Below are 20,021 nucleotides of genomic sequence, written 5' to 3' on the forward strand. Positions count from 1 at the left end.
ATTCGGACAGGGGTTCCTAGTGAACTCTGTCCCCTGCCACGTGGGAGGAGAGGTCCAGGGCACTGTGGGGGAAGTTATCTTGTTTCTCAGGTATTACCAGAAGGAATAGACTTTTCTACAAGAACGTGCAGGTTTTTCTTCCCTCCTAGAAGAGGAGGCGGGGACGGTGGAGGAACTGGGCTCGGAATCCTGGAAACGGTGCAGCTCGGCGGGTGCCGATCCTCAGCAAGAGTCAGTGTCAGCCACTCTGGTCCTTGCTGAAGATGCTAACTCCAGGGCGGGGGCACCAGACTGGCCTGAAGCAGCCTCGTGAGAGGGGGAGCATGTTGGTGGACATTTCCCGGCACTGAACCAAGGAGGTGGGTTGTTCTCTGAATGGACGCCAGGCAGGCCCAGCAGCAGCAGCCCTGGGAAGTCACATTCAGCTGGGCCAGGGGGTCTTAGCTTTTCTGTGTCATACACATCTTCTTAGAATAATGTTTTCAAATGCAAAAAACACACAGGATTACAAAGGAAACCAGAGACTATGAGATATTAGAAAGAACAAATAGGTGATACAATATATTTTTTCACTACGTCTTGTGAAAATATCCGTGGTTGCCATTGTGGACAGTCTCAGGTACTGTTGGTACCTCTGGGGCTGGTTGCCTACCCTCATCACTGAAGGAAATGCTAAATTTCAGGTGGGAGTTTGGAAGAAATAATGAAAATGGTTTTCCGGCTCAGAGGCCCTCTGATTTAAGCTGAGATCATCTCCTCTCTGAATTTTGTGAAAATGTCAATGGTATAAGGGTAAGTGAAAAAAAACCCAGATTATAAGACAGGGAATTTTCAGTTAATTGTATTTTTTTTTCCAAGAGAAACCCCCCCCCCCCAAAAACCACTTAGTGTATATTAAATACACCTAGAACAGTGCATGAAAAATATTTCCTACTTAAATAAAAGCATGGAAGTATCAGGGCGCAGGGCTACCAAGCTGCCTTCGCGAGCCTTGGTCTGGACTTCCCTGCCTCTCGGGCGGCAGGAGGCGGCGGGGACCGGCCGACCGAGGGCTGCATCCCTGTGCCCCGGGGTCCCCGCAGCCCACTCCCACCAGGACCGAGGTCAGTTCCTCCAGGCAGCCCCCACTGTCCAGGCACACGCGCGGGCTCACTTTCAGGGAGGCCTGAGTTTCGTCCCTCATCAGCTACGTGACCTCGGGTGGGCTCCCGTTCCTCATCCTCGCAGCCGGGTCTCCAGGCTCTCATTATTCACGCGGCCCTTACTGTGCGTAGTACTTTACAGTTTGCCAAACGTAGAGCGCCGAGAGCAGAGCCGATGAGGAGCATGACCAAGCGGCGGCGGCGCCGAGACCGGGACCGCAAAGACCGGGCGGCGCCGCCGGCTGCCCCGCGGGAGCCGGGCGCTGGGCGGGGTCTTGCGTCCGGGGACAGATTAGGGTTCACCGAAAGGCAATGGTTTTCCCTGCAGGATTGTCCGGGACGAAGACGGGCAGCACGCGGTTGGCGCGGGAGGGGCTTCCCAGGTGTAGACTGACTTTAAACCGGGGTTTCCGCCCCGCACGCCCTCCCTCTCCACGCTCCTCCCCGCGCGGGCGTGCGCGGCTGGTGCAATTTGGAAACGCGCCTCGCGCCCGGGACACGTGGGCGCGAGATGTCACAGAGGCATGACGCGTGGGAGCCGTTATTTTCGCAGACCCAGGCGTTCCCGGGCTCCAGCGTGGGACGGCAACCGGCGACGACACTTTCGTAGTGTCCCGTCACTTTACTCTTAAGAGGACGCAGGACGCCAAAAACAGTAACCGCCCCATGCGACCGCGGCAGGACTCGAACCTGCAATCTTCTGATCCGAAGTCAGACGCCTTATCCATTAGGCCACGCGGCCGCCCCGAGATCGACGCTCTGCGGACAATCTAAAAAGTGCCATCACCGCCCACGGGCTTGCCTGGGACCAATCCACCTGCTTCTCGAGCGGGGGTGGGTTGGACCTCGGCTCCCAGCGTTCCGCAGGGAGGGCGCACCCGGAAGTCCGCTCCCCCCCCGCGGACGGGCCGGTCCACTCGCGGGCCTCCCATTGGCCGCGCCGGCAGCGCCCGCCTGCTTCTCTGGCGGCCGCGGGACGAGCGGGGCGCAGACGGGAAGTTGCGGCTGCCAGCGGGGTGCGCCGGCGGCTGAGGCCACACGCCACGCCGAGGCTGCGTAGGCCGCGCGGAGGGATCGCCGCGCCGCGGGCCTGGGGTCGGAAGCCGCAGACGGAGAAGCCGCGGGTGTACCGAGGTTTCCGGCGGGGGTCGGCGGGGCGCTGGCGTCAGGGAGCGCGGCCTGAGCGGGGCGGAGGCTCGACCCCGTGCGCACCGCGCCGCCGCCCCTTGCAGGGCGTCCTCCGCCGCTGGGACCGCCGGGCCTGGGAGGGGCCCCGGGGGAACCGCGGCCCCGCCTGCGGGTTCGAATCCGGGCGCTGGCACCTCTCGGCGCCGGGCCCGCGGGCCCCCATCACGGCTGACAGCCACCACCCTTTGCTGGGCACTTGCCCGGGGCCGGGGCGCGCGACACATTCGCCCTGTGTCACCCCCACAGCGGTGTTGCATGGCAGGGAGAGTCCGTCACCCCACTTTACAGAGTAGGGAATCGGGGCCTAAGGAGCCGGTCCAAGGTCACCCATCTCGTAAGAGCCGGAGCCGGGATTCAAACCCGCGGCGTCCCCCTCCAGAACCCGCACGCTTAACCACTGCCTTCCCCTTCCCAAGTTCGCTGATGGCCCCGCGGGAACGTCAGGTTCCGCTGGAGGGGAATTGATGTTTCCCGAGGTGGTTTGAGGCTTAACTGAGAAAATGTGTGTAAAAGTGCCTGGCACGCCGCCCGGGATGCAGAAAGTGCTCGAGGGACGGGGGCTGCCGGTGGACACGTCACACCTGTGTAATGGATAACGCCGTGTCTCGTCTGTCTCCTCCAGGGTTTGTGGGTGGAAGGCAGGCATGGTCAGACCCATTTCACTGCCGGGAAGACAGAGACAGGACGTGTGTCACTCCACGTCTCTCAGCCAGTGAGAGCAGCCAAGCTGGAGCCCAAAGCCAGGTGTCCTGACTCCCACCGGGGGGCTCCCTGCACCCGCCATGAGCCGCCTGCTCTGGAAGAAGGTGGCCAGCGCCGCCGTCGGGCCCGGCTCTGTTCCAGCTCCGGGGCGCTGGGCCTCCAGCTCCGCCCCCGTCCCCGTCCCCAGCGACGGGCAGCCGCCGCCGCCATCCTCGGAGGGCGGGCAGCTGCGGCACAACGCGCTGCACATCCAGATGCTCTCCAGGGGGCTCCACGAGCAGATCTTCGGGCGCGGCGCGGAGCCGCCCGGCGAGGCCGCGGTGCGCCGCAGCGTCGAGCACCTGCAGAAGCACGGGCTCTGGGGGCAGCCGGCCGCGCCCCTGCCCGACGTGGAGCTGCGCCTGCCGCCCCTCTACGGGGGCAGCCTGGACCAGCACTTCCGCCTCCTGGCCCAGAAGCAGAGCCTGCCCTACCTGGAGGCGGCCAACTCGCTGTTGCAGGCGCAGCTGCCCCCGCGGCCCCTGAGCTGGGCCTGGGCGGAGGGCTGGACCCGGTACGGCCCCGAGGGGGAGGCCGAACCCGTGGCCATCCCCGAGGAGCGGGCCCTGGTGTTCGACGTGGAGGTCTGCTTGGCAGAGGGAACTTGCCCCACGTTGGCGGTGGCCATATCCCCCTCGGCCTGGTAAGCTGGGGCTGGGGTCAGGGGACCTCAGCGCACACGGGGGCCTGGCTGGATAGTTTGGTTCGGGGAGCATTCGCGGCCCCCCATGTGCCGGGCTCGTGCTCTTCTGGGGACTTTGGCTTGGACGGTGAAGGAGAAGAGGCTTGAGCCCAGCTTTAGCAGCGCTTACTTCCTGTCAGGAAGATGCAGATGGAAAGCAAACACCCAGGCAGGTGTCCGTTGGTGGTAGGGGCTGTGCGCAGAATCACAGCAGAGCGCTGGACTGGAGACTGGCCGGGAGGCCGCTTGAGATCACCTTGATTTGGTGCCTTTACCCCCTCCCCTAATAGCCTCCTGAGAAGTTAGTCTGAGACCTTTGAACAGTGTTTCTATTTGGGGACACTATTGGTCATTTTAGACAGGAGAAGTCTCCCATTTGTGGGACTGTCCCAGGCAGTATGAGACATTAGCATCCCCAGCCGCTCCCTCAAATGCAGGACCAAACACACCCTCCACCGTTCCCAAACCCCTCCCCCGGAGCCAAGTAGCATCCCCCAGACCCGCCCTTCCTTCCCCCGGCCTCCCAAGCAGGCCTTTTGGTCCCAAAAAGGTATAGCCAGTGTCTCTCCTTTTAAATAACTTTCTAAGTGCTACCCAAGTTTCTTTTTCAAACAGTGATGGCAGTACTGTTTCTCCCCTTTTTTATTCTTCATTCCAGGATTAAAATACTATTTACAACCTTAATGCTTTCAGGCATGGCCAGCAAAAAAAAGTTGGCAGTTTCTTTATTCCTATTGGAAGCTACATCTTTGTAAAGAAAGCTGCGAAGTGTTAAATATGCAGTTGAAAATGGTGAAAACATGGCTAAATAGATAAGGTAGGCATTAATGGCTGCACAGAGCAAGACCAGATGCTGCCGCGTTGATTCAGCTGTGGTTAAGATGAGGGTCTCAGTGCTTCCTGTGTACCCTGGTGGCCACAGTAGAGGGAAGGCCGTCCGTCGTTTGAGAAGGTAGAGGCAGCTGTGGTGGCTGAAGGAAGATCAGGAAGCCAGTGACCAGAAAGCCTTGTTTTTTGATCTCTTGGTCATTTGCGGCCGATTTACGTGGAGTCCCTTTTCCTTTGTCTCCCTCCTCCTCCCTCTCCTGTTTCTTCTACCTGTCCTCCCACCCTCCTCTCATCTCATCCCATTCTTGCCAGTGGGACAGGGGCGTAGCTCCCTTTGCCTGGCGGCAGAAGTCGTGGGCCAGGCCTGGGCTCATTCTGGGACCTTCCTCCTGGGAGCTGACTGGTTGCGGGGTGGGGGGTCCTCACAGCAGTCCACTGTTAACCTGGGCATGTCCCTGCCACGTGGCTGCGTCACAGCAGGTTCCTGACTGGCCCGCAGTTTCCAGCGGGAGGGGGAGGCCATGGACAGCCCCCCGGGCGACTTCCCAAAGGCTGTGGTCATGCGGCCAGAGGGACATTAGACAGGCCGTCAACGTTTATCTAAGGTTCACAGGAAAAGTGTAGTATATATGGCATTGGTTCAGACTCGTCTTAAATTTAAAATTGGCCTTCTTCTTTCTTATCACAAATAAGTTGATAATAAGATGGCTCTCATGCACAGCTGCAGACCTGGATCTTGACACCAGTGTGGCTTATAATTTATTGCAACTCACGTCCCTGTCATCACGTGGCCTGGAGTATGTGACGTTCTTCAGCCTCTTCTTCGGGGTTGTCCTTAAGGGCTGTGATGGGCTGAGTTGTAAGGGGGGAGGGCTCGGCCTGCGTCCCTGAGTGGATTCCCACCATTTGGAGTTAGGTTTTACCAGGTTTAAGACCCCCGTCGTCCAAAGCAGTCGATGTTTGTTGAGACTTTTGAGGCAGACAGCCGCTCCTCCCCTCCACAAGGGTTGCAGGGAGCTTCTGCACAGTTGTGGTGGCCACACGTGGCCGCATTGCTGACTTCCGTGCTGAGTGCCCTTGGCCCTCGGGCATCCTCTGCGGGTCACAGCAGGCTTTCCTCAGCGGCTGTTTCTGCACGCTTAGCCGTGCGGAAAGTCCCCTGAGGAAACTCCAGCCTTTCCTGAGTCAGTGTCCGGCCCTCACCCCCCCGGCACTGGGCACGTTTCCTCCATTCTGGCACTCTCCCTGGTCTTGCACTGAGGACAGTGGCTCAGAGAGGCCCAGCACTTTCTAGAAGGTGCGGGGTTCGCTCTTTGTCCTTCAAAATCTTTCCAGCCATCGATGACTCATCCTGTACATGTGTGCAGCATTTGTCATTTTTTTTTTTTGCCACTTTCAACTTAAAAAAAAAATTCCACTTTGGGTTCTGTTGTCTCTCTCCTTTTCTAGCACTTGGAACACTAGCTGCTTTACACTTATAGACACAAGGGCCTGATAATGTTCATCAGACACCTCAGGGCCAAGCACAGATGGGCGAACGCTGGACCTGACACACATCTATGGCCCAGGCTGAGGGCCTGTGCAGGACAGCCAGTGCGGTGGCACTCAGCTCCGTTTTTATCTGTGAAAGTTTACACGTGCAAACGCTTTTGTAACTGCCCCCTGCACATGTGCCTCCACCCCACTGCATCCCACCCCACCACACCCGACCCCCAGCTTTGTGAGGGTTGGGGGCAGCCCTGGTCTCACTTGCGCCCCCAGCTGCTAGCGCAGGCCCCAGCATGTGGTGGCGGGCACACGAGAGCATTGTGCCTCTCCCTCCCGTAGGTATTCCTGGTGCAGCCGGCGGCTGGTGGAAGAGCGCTACTCTTGGACCAGCCAGCTGTCGCCGGCTGACCTCATTCCTCTGGAGGTCCCTGCCGGTGGCGGCCCCCCGCAGCGAGACTGGCAGGAGCAGTTAGTGGTGGGGCACAACGTCTGCTTTGACCGAGCGCACATCAGGGAGCAGTACCTGATCCAGGTGAGGTTGCTGGGGTCGGCTGCAGGTCCTGGCGTGGCGGGGACTGACAGCCCTGATCCCGGTGGCTGGGGAAGGTGTTGCTTTCCTGGCCAGGGTCCCCATCGCCTTTGTAGCAGCTACCGTGCCTCCTGTCGACCAGCCTGCTGCTGGTGCCTGTCCCCAGGACCTGCCTGGTACATGACCTGAGCTGTCACCGAGTACTGATGGCCCTAGTCTCTTGAGGTGGTTTGGAGCTTGGTGTGGGTCTTCGGAGGCTCTGGGTGGGCCGCACGGCCGGGGCTATCCCGCCTGAGGCACTGACACGCAGCGTGAGCCCTTACCATCCCTGGGCCTCGGTTTCCTTATTTGTAAAGGGAGGGAGTTAGCAGACGCTGCCTTAGTGGATTGTTAGGAGGGCTAGGACAGCGCACATGTCGAGCCTCAGAAGCACGCCTGGTGTGTAGCGGCGGCAGTCCTTCATGTTATGAGGAGGGCTTTCTCACCGTGTCCTCACCACAGCCCTGGGAGAAAGGCAGGGCAGGCGAGAGCGCCCCAGCTCGTAAAAGCTGAGCATGCTGATGCTCAGCCTGCTGACCGGCCGAGGGCCACAGTGCTGGTGAGTGGCAGCACTAGGGCTGGCAGCCGAGCCTGATGGCTCAGAAGGCCTTGTTCTGGCCACTCTGTTCCCAAGGTGCCCCTCAGAGCTGTTGCTGGACGCTGGGAAGGTCTTGTGCTTTGGGATCGAGCCAGGCCTGCACCGTCAGAGGTGGCCAGGATCTGGGAGGGCAGGCCCCTCGAGGGTGGAGGGACAAGCATGAGCATGTTGTGTCTTTAGTGTTGGAAGGCTGTGTGATGGGAGGGGAGGCGGAGGGGCTGGCAGGTTGACCCACGGAAGCGGTGGGAAGCTGGCCCCTCAGCTGCAGCGTCTCTCCTCAGGGCTCCCGCATGCGCTTCCTGGACACCATGAGCATGCACATGGCCATCTCAGGGCTAAGCAGCTTCCAGCGCAGTCTGTGGATCGCAGCCAAGCAGGGCAAGCACAAGGCCCGGCACCCCACACAGCGAGGCCAGAAGCCTCAAAGCAAAGCCAGTGGCCCAGCGGTGAGAGCCCACTGCCAGGGACCGGAGCAGGGTGCTTGGGACCCCCTCGCCAGCCTGCCTGTCTATCCTGAGGCTAGGCTGATCGGCCGTGTCCTTTGCTTTGGCCCCCCAGATCTCCTCCTGGGACTGGCTGGACATCAGCAGTGTCAACAACCTGGCAGATGTGCACAGCCTCTATGTGGGAGGCCCTGCCTTAGAGAAGGAGCCTCGCGAACTCTTTGTTAAGGGCAGCATGAAGGACATCCGTGAGAACTTCCAGGTATGGTGTTGGAGAGGGGCTCCGGGGAGGTGGGCTGGGGCAGACCCCTAGCTGACCCCAGGGAGTATAGCTGCCAGACCTGACCCCAAGACCTGGCGGTGGTAGTGGGGTGGCTGCCCACCCAGCGCCTTCCTGTCGCCTGTGCCAGGATCTGATGCAGTACTGTGCCCAGGACGTGTGGGCCACCTATGAGATTTTCCAGCAGCAGCTACCGCTCTTCTTGGAGAGGTGAGGGGGAGCCCCTGGGGGCCAGTGGGTTCCTAGTACTTGGGCCCACTGTAATCAGGCGGTGCTGGGTCTTTCTCAGGCTGAGGGCCTTAGTCTTTCTTGCTTGAAAGAATGGAGCCACTCTGTCCAGTGGTGGCCACCTGGGCCTTGGACGCTGGGTTTCCACAGTGGCCCTGGAGGGGAGAGCCGAGGGCTGTGCTTGAGTTCCGTGTACGTGGTCCTGGTTTATCAAGCACCCTCTCTGTGCCCAGATCCTGATGCAAGGGCAGCCCATCCATCGGGTTATGTTTGCTAGTGAGTCGGTCTTATGATGTGGTTGGAGGCATAAGCATCAGCCAGACCTGGTTCGAGTCTTAACTGTTATATCCAGGTCATTTGATCTTGGGCAACTTACTTGGTTTCCCCGAGCTTCAGTGTTCTCATCTTGAAGCATACACGAGTATGCCTCACTCCCCAGCTGTGAGGTTCATGCGTGATCTTTTGTATGTGTGGGGTTATTAGCACAGTGCCTGGCAGTTATAGCAAATGGCAGCCATTCTCATTTTTGTGATCTGTCATTCCCACATTACCCCTGGGGATGGGACAATCTTATTTTCATTTTACGGATGAAGGAACTGAGGCTCAGAGATGTGAGGTGACTTATCCAGGTCTTGTGGCTAGGAAGCTGTCGAGCTGGGGTCTGAACTCCTGTCTGTCTGACTTTAGAGCTATGCCATGTGGGTGGTTGGGTTGAGGCTTCCCCAACCAGCTCAGGGGTTGCCTCCTGTGGTCATTTATGGCAGCCCTGGTGTTTGCCCCCAAGGTGTCCCCACCCGGTGACTCTGGCCGGCATGCTGGAGATGGGTGTCTCTTACCTGCCTGTCAACCAGAACTGGGAGCGTTACCTGGCGGAGGCACAGAGCACCTACGAGGAGCTCCAGCGGGAGATGAAGAAGTCGCTGATGGACCTGGCCAACGACGCCTGCCAGCTGCTCTCGGGGGAGAGGTAGCCAGACTGCGGGTGGGCGGCACCCAGGCAGGGGTGGGCGGGCCTGGCCTTCGGCTTGGCCTTAGTCCTGTCCTGGTGGACTGGCTGTGCAGGTACAAAGAAGACCCCTGGCTCTGGGACCTGGAGTGGGACCTGCAAGAGTTTAAGCAGAAGAAAGCAAAGAAGGTGAAGAGGAAGGAGCCAGCCACAGCCAGCAAGTTGCCCATCGAGGGGGCTGGGGCCCCAGGGGATCCCAAGGATCAGGAAGGTGGGGAGCATGGGCGGGAGGTGGGGCAGGGATGGGCCTGGGACGCTCCTGGGACCAGGGGGCCCTTGGGAAGGGGCACCCAGCCTTCCAGAGATGAGCAGGCTGGGCAGGTCTTTTGGAGAGGCCCTGCCCCGGGTCCTGATTGTCCTCCCCCGCCCTGTGCAGACCCTGGCCCCCCCAGTGAGGAGGAGGAGTTTCAGCGAGATGTCACAGCCCGCGCCTGCTTGGAGCAGCTGAAGGGGACCACAGAGCTGCTGCCCAAGCGGCCCCAGCACCTGCCCGGACACCCCGGGTGAGGCCTGTTCTCCTAACGTGTAGAGTCCGCCCCTACCCTCTCAGGACACCCCTGTTCTGGACCCGGCAGGGGTGGCGTGCCCATGAGCCCTTACTGACCTGCTGCCCTTTGCTCCTGCCATCTTCCACTCCTGCTGTCGCTGGTGCACTCTGACCTCTGCTCACTGGACTCAGTCACCACCAGTGCACTGAGCGCCTGCTGTGTGCCGGGACCATGGCAGCCACTGGGGGTACAAACAGGGACATAGCACCTTCCTTCCAGTAGCTCCTTCTCCCAGGAGGACCCCAGCATGCAGACCAGCCTGTGCAGCTGGTGTTTCTATCCATGATGAGACAGCAGAATGAGCAGTGTTGAGGTAGTACCTAACTGAGGAAACCAGGGAAGGCTTCCCTGAGGAAGTGACCCTTCATTTGAGCCTCAGTGTGGCAGAGATGAGAAAGTAGGCGTAGCCATGGTGAACATCAGGGTGCTGATTTTGCACTTGCGGGACCCTGGGAACGAGGCCTCCTTAAACTTGGTGCCCTGGGTACCTTGCTTGCCTCATGCTCGTTTTGCTCCTCGTGAACATCATGTGAGACAGTTTTGGAGGCCCCGGTGTGTTGCTAGAACAGTTGAGGGGTGGGGGGCGGGTCTTCTCGCTCCTCCAGCCAGTCGCCCTGCATGAAGTGGGGCTTGGGGAGGAGTCCAGCCCTGGACTGTGCTGTGGGCCCTGTTTTTGACTAGTCCAGCAGGACTGACAGAGGATCTTTCCTTTTGAGGTATTTGAATTATCTAGGGAACTCCATGGGGGTCTTGGCTGCATCCCAGAGGGAGGGGACGGTGACTATAGGCTGAGGTCTCCTTGGAGTGTTGGAGGGTGGGTGAGGCATGTCACGTGCTGTCCTTGCCCACTGCTGTGACGCTGCTCTCTTCTGGGGGGCATAGGTGGTATCGGAAGCTCTGTCCCCGGCTGGATGACCCTGCGTGGACCCCGGGCCCCAGCCTCCTCAGTCTCCAGATGCGAGTCACACCCAAACTCATGGCGCTGACCTGGGACGGCTTCCCTCTGCACTACTCAGAGCAGCACGGCTGGGGGTACCTGGTGCCCGGGCGGCGGGACAACCTGGCCGATGTGCCGGCAGACGCTGCCCTGGCCTCGGCCGGGGTTGCCTGCCCCTACAGGTAAGGCACAGGCTCCGGGTAGGAGGGGCCCCTTCCCCCTGCTGGGGAATCCAAGCCCCGCTCAGGCCAGTGAGGAGAGCTGGGGCTGGGAGTCTGGGTTCTGGTTCTTGTTTCCGTGCTGCCCCTCCTCGGGCCCATGGGGGGCGTTGAGGGCATGGCGCGCCGAGTGGGGGCACTGGGGCCCCACGGGTAAGTGGCTTCACAGGGAGGGCTGTAGGAAGTGGCAGGGAGATGGGCTTTTTCCTTCTCTGAGTATAATTTATTGAGCACTAATTATATTCTGTGTGATGAACCTTTCGCAGTGCTTTCCTCGTTTGTTCCCAAGCAGCCCCGTGAGATAGAGTGGTCATACAACCTGTTTTAGAGTTAACAGCACAAAGGCCTAGGCAAGTCACTGACTTGTCTGAGATCACTGACCCTGAGCTTCTGACAGGCAGGTGTTGGGGAGAAGCTGGGACACTCGAAGTGGCCCAGAATTGAGAGTCCTGGCTGTCAGGGCAGCCTGAGTCACCTGGGGGCCCTTGGACAGAGGGGGCTGGGATCGGCCTGCTGCTGTGAGCCGAGGGCGGACGAGCGGTGGGAGCCTGGGCCGGCCCCTCCTGGCTTCCCACTGCTCGCTCCCAGAGTTTTTCTCGGGGAAGTGGCAGCTCTGTGGCATGAAAAGAGTGAGTGGCATAACCCTTGCCTGCCACCAGTGTGCTGTGTCCTTTGATTTCACGCCCCGACTGAAAACCAGGGAAAGCGCTGCCCATCTCCACCTCAGAGCCGATTCTGAGGACTAACGCAGGGACCTGCGGAAGGCCCCCGCCAGCCACCCGGCCCGGAGCGGGCACCCAGTAATCCGAGGCTGCTGCTGCTGTTCTCTGCCCAGAGCCATCGAGTCCCTGTACAGGAAGCACTGTCTTGAACAGGGGAAGCAGCATCCGGAGCTGCAGGAGGCAGGCCTGTCTGAGGAGTTCCTGCTCACCGACAGCAGCGCCATGTGGCAGACGGTGAGGGCGGGCTCTCTGTTCTCTCCCAAAGGAGCGGCACCTTTTGGGTGGCGTTGGGGGCGCTGGATGCACCCAGTGGCTCACCCCAGGCTGGCCTGGGCTGTCTGCATGCCGCAGGGAGGGGCTGGTGGATTCAGGCTGATCCAGCCTCCTGCTTCACTCCCTTGGTACCTGGGCCCATCCAGGTGGAAGAACTGGGCTGCTTAGAAGTGGAGGCTGAGGCCAAGACGGAGTACTTCCGAGCAGTGGTTTCGAGTCAACCCCCAGCCCTGGTGAGTGGGATGCCTGCTCAGGGTGCCGGGCGGCAGGGCTTTCCTCGTGCACTCAAGTAGCTCCTCCTGACTGGAGAGTTCCAGGGTCTTGGGGGTGGGAGATGCTGCCCTGCCCTTGGATGGCCTGTGCTTGTTGGAGGCCAGGGAGGCAGCCTGAGACCTCGTGGCCGTCCTGTCATTTCCCAGTACCTGCTCATCGTTTCAGGCCCTTTTTCACCCCCAGCCCATGGCCCTCGCTGAAAGCAGGTGCTGGAGCGGGGCCTGATGTAGGTGTGTGGCCCCCACAGACTGCTGCTGGTGGTCCGAAAGGCAGCCAGCCAGCCTATCACCATGGCAACGGACCTTACAACGATGTGGATATCCCCGGCTGCTGGTTCTTCAAGCTGCCTCACAAGGTGTGTCTCCTGGTTCATGGCCTGTCCCCTGGTGCCCTCAGTGCTCATGGCCCACAGCAGGCCTCCAGTGACTCAGACCCGGGGACTCCCCTTCACACAGAGTGGCGGTGCTAGCAGGGCAGAGCGTGATCTCAGACAGACACCACCGTCTCTCTGAGCCTTTGCATTCCTTCTGAAAATTGGGGGGTGAGGGACATGGTGGTGGAAGTAAATGACATAGAGCATGTCAAGTGTCTGGCACCACATCTGGTACGTGATAGGCTCTCTTGACTGATGGCTCTTGTGAGGGGAGCCAGGTTTGCTTGTGTCTGTGAGTGTGTGTGCATGCATGTGTGCATGCTGCAATCAGGGATTTGCCCCAGACCACTCTGCTCAAGGTGTGGGCTCAGTGTTGGGCGGAGCCCAGGTGCACAGAGCATCAGTTCCCCAGCCAGGGGTCTGCCTCCTGCCTCCAGCCACTGCATCCTTTGCCTTCTTCAGGATGGTAACAGCTGCAATGTGGGCAGCCCCTTTGCCAAGGACTTCTTGCCCAAGATGGAGGATGGCACTCTGCAGGCTGGCCCAGGAGGTGCCAGTGGGCCCCGTGCCTTGGAAATCAATAAAATGATTTCTTTCTGGAGGAATGCCCATAAACGTATCAGGTAGGCCGCCATGAGAGAGCAGAGACAGGCCCGTCTGTGCCCCTGGCCAGGGTTTTACAGCCCTGGGACTCCCTTTTCCCGCCTCCCACCCAGGGGCCCCTGACTCAGCCTTTGCTGCAATGGAGGGACTGCCCAGTTGTGGTCTAGGGGCCTGGCTTCTTGTGGTCCTGGTGCCATGTGACTGCAGGCAAGTCTCGCTTCCTCTCTAGCTTCAGTTTCCTTGTTTATGTAAAAAGAGTGGTACTGTAGGACCTTGATGGCTCCTCCCAGCTCTAAAAGAACCCCTTGGTATAACTGCTGGAGCCATTGCATGGGCTGAGGACCATGGAGGCTGGTGGCCTGTAAGCTCTGTTGGGTCGGGAGCTGGCTCCTGCAGGCTGAGAATGGCACACAGGTTCATCTTGAAGGCTAGTTCCAAGGGGCTCGTGGCTGCCAGCAGCACACTCGAGTGAGGAGAGTGCTGTGATGGGTTGGTGAAGACATCCCTGAGCGTGGGAGAGGCGGTGGTGGCAGGGCTGCTGGTGGACACCTTATGGATACTCTGGGATATGGGCACAAGCTGCCGCGGAGGCCTGGTGGGTTCTCAGAAGGCTTATGCTCCTGGATGGTAGATTCCAGGCCCCAGGCCTTGGCTGTGCCGGGCCCACCCTGAGTCAAGTCAGTGGGAAACGTGTTGAGGCCGGGCAGGGAGGGCGCACAGCAGCCCCGAAGCTGGGCAGTTGATGGCTGTGGTGGGATGGGTGGCTTCTGCTCCCCACGGCTGTGCTGAGCCTCCACCTGCCTGTCCCCACAGCTCTCAGATGGTGGTGTGGCTGCCCAGGTCGGCTCTGCCCCGTGCTGTGACCAGGTGAGGCCTGCCAAGTGGTTGGGACAGGAGAACTGAGTGGAGTGGGTCCTAGCAAACTGCTGAGACTCATGTTCCTCCCCACTTCCTCGGAACCCCGCCACCAGGCACCCAGACTATGATGAGGAAGGCCGCTATGGGGCCATCCTGCCCCAGGTGGTGACCGCCGGCACCATCACCCGCCGGGCTGTGGAGCCCACGTGGCTGACTGCCAGCAACGCCCGGGTATGTGTCCTCTGCACCTCTGGTTCCTGCCCTTCCTCACCTGCATCTCTAAGAACTGAGGTTGCAGAGGGCCTTTAGTGAGGAGCATGAAAAGGAACCTAAGATCTGGGTCAGGCAGGACTTGAGTTCAAGTCTGGTTTCATGGCTCATCCGTTCCTTCAGCACACACTCTCTGGGCCCTGCTCTGGCCAGACACTGACTAGGGGAGACAGCACCGCTGTCGTGGAGGTTAGGGGGCTGGGCGTCGGGCTCGCCAGAGAGTAGGGTTGCTCTCGCCGTGACCCCCTTGCTGCTGGGCGGCCATCCCTGGACTGTGATGCTTGCAGCAGTGCCGTCTGGCATCCCTAAAACCAGCCCCTTAGGGGAGGCCCCTTCATTCTCAGGCAGCTCTGGCCCCGGGAACGGGGTAGGAGGAGTCCCGCTGGGGTATCTTGGTGGGGCTAACCTCCCTCTTCCTGCAGCCTGACCGAGTAGGCAGTGAGATGAAGGCCATGGTGCAGGCCCCGCCTGGCTATGTGCTCGTGGGCGCTGACGTGGACTCACAGGAGCTGTGGATTGCAGCAGTGCTTGGAGACGCCCACTTTGCCGGCATGCATGGTGAGCGAGAGCCAGGGCTGGGCAAAGGGAGGCAGCCTGGCCCTCAGGCCCAGGCTGCTGGGCAGGACGGCTCTGAGCTTTCTCTCTCTGCCTCGCCCCCAGGCTGCACGGCCTTTGGGTGGATGACACTGCAGGGCCGGAAGAGCAGGGGCACCGACCTGCACAGTAAGACAGCTGCCACTGTGGGCATCAGCCGGGAGCATGCCAAGATCTTCAACTACGGCCGCATCTACGGGGCAGGGCAGCCTTTCGCCGAGCGTCTGCTCATGCAGTTCAACCACCGCCTCACACGGCAGGAGGCGGCCGAGAAGGCCCAGCAGATGTATGCTGTCACCAAGGGCCTCCGCCGGTGAGGGTCCCTGCCTCACTCATGTTCCCCCCAGGGCCTCAGGCCTGCTTTACTACCCTTGACTGCCCCCATCTTTCTCTCTCTTCCCATTACCTGAGCCCTCACCTGGCCCCTCCCCCTCCAGACCTCTGTGTTCTGGGACAGTGTCTCCTTGGGTGACATTTGCTTGTCTAATAGCCTTAACCAGTTTTCATCACAGGGTTATTTTGTTACGTTGTCACCAAGTGGTAGTGGGTCCACAGCTCTGGTCCTGCAGAATAAACAGGAATGTGGGGTTGCAAACTCACATGCTTATAGGGAATGAGAGCGAGTGAAGTGGGCGGGTGTCCAATGGTAGGAGGTGACAGGAGGGCGCTGTGGAAAACTGGAGACTTGAAACTGACTTTGATGGAGCAGGCCTTACCAGGCTTCCACTGTTTCCTCTGGTGGTACCAACTGTTGTGTGCTGAGGGCCTCAGCAGGCTCCTAGGAGGGTTCCTGGAGCAAGTGTGAGGGAGGAGAGGGATGTTTACAACTTCCTTAGGTCTAATATACAGCTGACCTCATGAAAGATGACAAGTTTAAGTGAGAAACAGTGTAGTGGGACCGCGTAAGTGCAGAAAAGGGAGCTGAGTATTGTCCAGAGGAGGTGGGAGGAGGAGGTGGGGTTGGCTGCAGCTTGTACCACAGGTAGTGTGTGCTGATGGAAGCGAGGGCAGTGAGGACTGAGGAGGTTGGTCTTAGTTGTGGAGACCTTGTAAGGCCTCGCAGAGGAGTCTGGACCGAGGGCACAGGTTGTGGGGAAGCCCTGGCGCACCTCTGAACAGGTGAGTGACATAGCTCTGGAGCTACTCGGGGACAAGCCTGGTCATGTCTGAGGTTGTGTGGAAGCTGGGAGTCTGGGGCAGTGAACTGAGAAGGGTCTGCCAGGCCTGGCTGTATGTTCTGCCTTCTCCAAATGCCCTCTCCCCTCAAGGAGCCCATTCTCCATCCCACCCCACCCCCAGATCTGGAGTGAGAGCCCTTGCTGCCTCATGAAGGAATATATGGCACCTGTTGGGCATTGGGCAGTTCAGTGTCTCAGAGCATTAGGACAGTAGTAACGGTGGTGGCTCTTGTGTTGGAGTTTCTGTTCTTTATTGGGCTAACATGACACAGCCCACAAAAGCCTGAGTTCCTCTCTGGGCTCCACCTTTTTCTGGCTGCGACCCCAGCAAGTCACTTAGCCTCTCTAAGCCTGTTTCCCCTCTGAAGTAGAGCCTGTAGGGGGATAGGTATGACCCCCAGGGTGGCTGTGGAAATGGCGTGAGATGGTGTGTGAACACTCCTAGCCCAGGGCCTGGCACAGAGGTGGCACTCCCATGGGAATGATGGTGGTGACACTCCCCCCAGGTATCGGCTGTCGGATGAGGGCGAGTGGCTGGTGAGGGAGTTGGACCTCCCCGTGGACAGGACTGAGGATGGCTGGGTTTCCCTGCAGGATCTGCGCAAGATCCAGAGAGAAGCTTCAAGGAAGTGAGAACCTTCTGTGGGTTAAGGACAGAGGGAGGGTCTGGGCTGGCCCGAGGAGACTGGGGTGCTTTGTTTTTAGCTCTGAGATGCTGAGACACAAAGCTGGCCCTCTCTTTGTTCCCGGTCCCCCAGGTCAAACTGGAAGAAGTGGGAGGTGGTTGCTGAACGAGCGTGGATGGGGGGCACGGAGTCAGAAATGTTCAATAAGCTGGAGAGCATTGCCACGTCTGACACACCGTGCACCCCGGTGCTGGGCTGCCGCATCAGCAGAGCCCTGGAGCCCTCGGCTGTGCAGGGGGAGGTATATTGCTACCCTTGGAGCATGGGGAGAGGGGTCACGGCAGGGCTCCTGTAGCACCTCCTGCCCCAGAGTGAACTGGTGTTGGGCTGGACCCCTTTCACCTGTGCCCACCAACCCCTTTCACCTGTGCCCACCTTCCCTCCCCAGTTTATGACCAGCCGTGTGAACTGGGTGGTGCAGAGCTCTGCTGTGGACTACTTACACCTCATGCTCGTAGCCATGAAGTGGCTGTTCGAGGAGTTTGCCATTGATGGGCGCTTCTGCATCAGCATCCACGACGAGGTTCGCTACCTGGTGCGGGAGGAGGACCGCTACCGCGCTGCCCTGGCCCTGCAGATCACCAACCTCCTGACCAGGTATGCAGGGGCCCGCGGCCGCTCTGGCCCGGCCATATGCTCAGGTGTAGGGCTTTGGATCAGGCTGAGTATGATCTGTGAGTTTTTATCTCCCCGCAAATGAACGTTTTAGCTTTTGTCTCTAGTTTAAAAAAATTGTTAGTCTTTAAAAAAGTGGCCTCCACCTTTAAAAAAGATTTCTTGGGTTTGAAAATGTCATATACCAACACCAGATCACTCAGGTAGTAAGGTAGGAGTCATGGGAGCTGTTCCAAAGAGTAGTCCTCAAATTGTGCTCCCCTAAGAACACAGCTTTCTGCTTTGAAAATCAAATGACAGAAGGCTTTTCTCAATCTAAGGAAATTGAGATGTTTTCCTTTCATCCATAAATGTTTTCTTAAGTGCCAAAAGTTTGTTATTCTAACAGAAAACATTGTTAATGGGGAAACTCAAATGTGATTTTAAAAAATCTTATATATTTTATATTGAGTTGTATTTTCTCATAAAATTCCTAATTTGTATGGTTGAATTAAATGATACTACAGTTCCATGTTGATCTGCTACTCAGAACCAGTTTGGGGACATGATCTGTCCTGATTAATGAGTAAATAATAGTTTGCAGTGCTCAGCACTGTCTCCACGGCCCTCTTAATCATCTCCTGGGGTGTTAAACTTAAGAAAGCTAATGAAGTCCTCATATATGCAAACTCTGACCCAATAATTGAAAAAATTTTTTATATCAATAAAGTGTACCAAACTGGAAAAAAAAGGTGTGTGATGAGTCCATGATTGCATTTCAGCATCTCAGTGGAGGTGTCAGGCTGCTGGGTGGAGGGCAGTGTGGCTGAGTGAGCAGAGCCGGTGTGGGGGTCTGAGGTCACTGTCCCAGAGTACTGGGCCTCTGCTCACAGCAGGGGCACGGCTGTGAGAGGAGATTGGGTCTCTTACAGGTGCATGTTTGCCTACAAGCTGGGTCTGAACGACTTGCCCCAGTCAGTCGCCTTTTTCAGTGCAGTCGATATTGACCAGTGCCTCAGGAAGGAAGTGACCATGGATTGTAAAACCCCTTCCAACCCAACTGGGATGGAAAGGAGATACGGGATTCCCCAGGGTGAGCACAGCACGTTTGTTCCTTATTATGCCTAGGATATAAGGTGGATCATACTGTGGTCTTGGACAACAGGAAGCTTGGGGCACACAGGATAAGAAATCCACTCTGACTCGCACTGTGTGTTAGGCTGTTTGTTTATAATGTGCCCTGGGTCCAAAGTGAACATGATGTGCACATCACAAAGAGATGTGTTTCTAGAAAGTGGTTCATAGTAAATGAAGGAAGAAACCAGAGCTTCAAATGTACCTTTCTCTCTTCAACCACACCAGAAATGTCTGAAGAAGATTTATTGTATAAAGTCAAAGTGCATTCTTAGATGAAAAAAATTGTGCTTTGAATACCAAACAAGTAAATCACAAACCATATTTTCTATTTAAAATGTATCTAAGACAAACTTATTTTATACAAAAAGGAAATGGACCCTTCCAAATGTAACGTTATCATTCCTGGCAATTCTTCTCAACCCTTCCATCCTCCTTTTTGACCTTAACAGTAAGCTCCTTTTCTCACTTCTGAGCTCTCAGTTACATTTCTTGAGGAAGCATCCTAACTGATTTGCACTATCTTTCAGGTGAAGCGCTGGATATTTACCAGATAATTGAACTCACCAAAGGCTCCTTGGACAAACGAAACCAGCCTGGACCATAGCTCTGCCTGGAGGCTCTATATTTGCTCCCGTGGAGCTTCACTGGGTGTTGCAGGCTCCCAAACTCAGGCTTTCAGCTGTACTTTCTGTAAAAGGGCTTGCCTAAGGCCAGTCATTTTTCAGTAGTAGGATCTGCCAAGGACAATTGCCTCTAAATGAAGGTGCAGTTGAATTCAATGGGTTCAGAACCAAGATGCCAACATCGGTGCAGGCTGTAGAACAAGGGGCACTATTGCTTACTGGGTCAAAAGAAAGCAGAAGCCCCAAAGTTCACATTAACTCAGGCATTTCATTTATTTTTCCTTTTCTTCTTGGCTGGTTCTTTGTTCTCTTCCTCGTGCTGTGATGCAGTGCCCTAGAAGGGGAGAGAAGTAATACTCTAATGTGATAAACCTGCCCAGAGGCAGTGGAAATAAAAACAAACAAAAATCCTTTATCTTCTCATCAAAGCCTGTGTTAGTCATGTTTCTCCGCTTCCTCACTCAGAGGCGGCAGTAGTGTTGAAGACGGGGAGCCCTCCAAAGTAGACTAAGGCAGTGCGAACTCCTTTCCTTTGGACTTTTGGATGCATGGGACAAGAGGACAAATGAGGAGCATCAGAAAAAGAGCTCCATAGCCCTCCTGACCTCAGATGCCAAGTAGGTAAAGGGAGTGGGTGGAGCCAGGTGCATTATGGCCAGGAGTATGATATCTGAAGAGTGTAGGGAGGAAAATTTTGAAATGCCACAAATCCAGGGTGTTTTACATAAACTTCTGATTTTGAAATGGGAATGGGCCACTGATTTGCTACCTGTATCTTGGAAAAACCTAAGATGATGAAATTTTAGGGGCTAGAGGTAAGGAAACAATGGGTTCTTGCTTCAAAAATACGGTAGGGCTTGGGGTGTGCTATTGTAACTGGCAAAACTAAAGGGAGAGGAACACACCAGAGGGAAAAGGAGGATAAGAAACTGGCATGAACTG

At 57.5% G+C, this 20,021-nt stretch overlaps 2 protein-coding genes and 1 non-coding gene across 12 annotated transcripts in view; 1 reads left to right on the top strand and 2 right to left on the bottom strand.

The window, feature by feature from the left end:
- The first annotated feature begins 1,655 nt into the window (after window positions 1–1,655).
- On the top strand, window positions 1,656–19,507 carry POLG (DNA polymerase gamma, catalytic subunit). Its single transcript, XM_070617926.1, has 23 exons — window positions 1,656–2,276; window positions 2,953–3,714; window positions 6,409–6,601; window positions 7,517–7,681; window positions 7,794–7,940; window positions 8,089–8,168; window positions 8,971–9,153; window positions 9,249–9,403; window positions 9,569–9,695; window positions 10,623–10,859; window positions 11,731–11,851; window positions 12,037–12,123; window positions 12,411–12,518; window positions 12,999–13,159; window positions 13,953–14,006; window positions 14,111–14,228; window positions 14,690–14,825; window positions 14,928–15,174; window positions 16,546–16,668; window positions 16,798–16,966; window positions 17,114–17,322; window positions 18,252–18,412; window positions 18,984–19,507. The coding sequence occupies exons 2-23, from the start codon at window positions 3,113–3,115 to the stop codon at window positions 19,058–19,060; spliced, it is 3,660 nt and encodes a 1,219-aa protein (XP_070474027.1). The 5' UTR covers window positions 1,656–2,276; window positions 2,953–3,112; the 3' UTR covers window positions 19,061–19,507.
- On the bottom strand, window positions 1,812–1,884 carry TRNAR-UCG (transfer RNA arginine (anticodon UCG)). The gene has a single exon. It is a non-coding gene; the product is annotated as a tRNA-Arg (tRNA).
- The window catches only part of FANCI (FA complementation group I), a 90,569-nt gene continuing 89,232 nt past the window's right edge, over window positions 18,685–20,021 (bottom strand). For all 10 annotated transcript variants that reach the window (XM_070617844.1, XM_070617875.1, XM_070617865.1 and 7 more), the window contains one exon: window positions 18,685–19,413. In XM_070617844.1, coding sequence (XP_070473945.1) covers window positions 19,348–19,413 — 66 coding nt within the window. In that variant the 3' untranslated portion in view covers window positions 18,685–19,347. The remainder of the gene's footprint in view (window positions 19,414–20,021) is intronic.

The sequence above is a fragment of the Equus przewalskii genome, chromosome 1 (assembly GCF_037783145.1).
Source record: "Equus przewalskii isolate Varuska chromosome 1, EquPr2, whole genome shotgun sequence".
Taxonomy (NCBI): Eukaryota; Metazoa; Chordata; class Mammalia; order Perissodactyla; family Equidae; genus Equus; species Equus przewalskii.

Coding starts and splice junctions, on each gene's coding strand:
- POLG (XM_070617926.1), top strand. CDS start 3,113: ATGAGCCGCCTGCTCTGGAAGAAGGTGGCCAGCGCCGCCGTCGGGCCC. Junction 12,124..12,410: donor CGAGTCAACCCCCAGCCCTG/GTGAGTGGGATG, acceptor TGGCCCCCACAG/ACTGCTGCTGGTGGTCCGAA. Junction 16,967..17,113: donor CCTCGGCTGTGCAGGGGGAG/GTATATTGCTAC, acceptor TTCCCTCCCCAG/TTTATGACCAGCCGTGTGAA.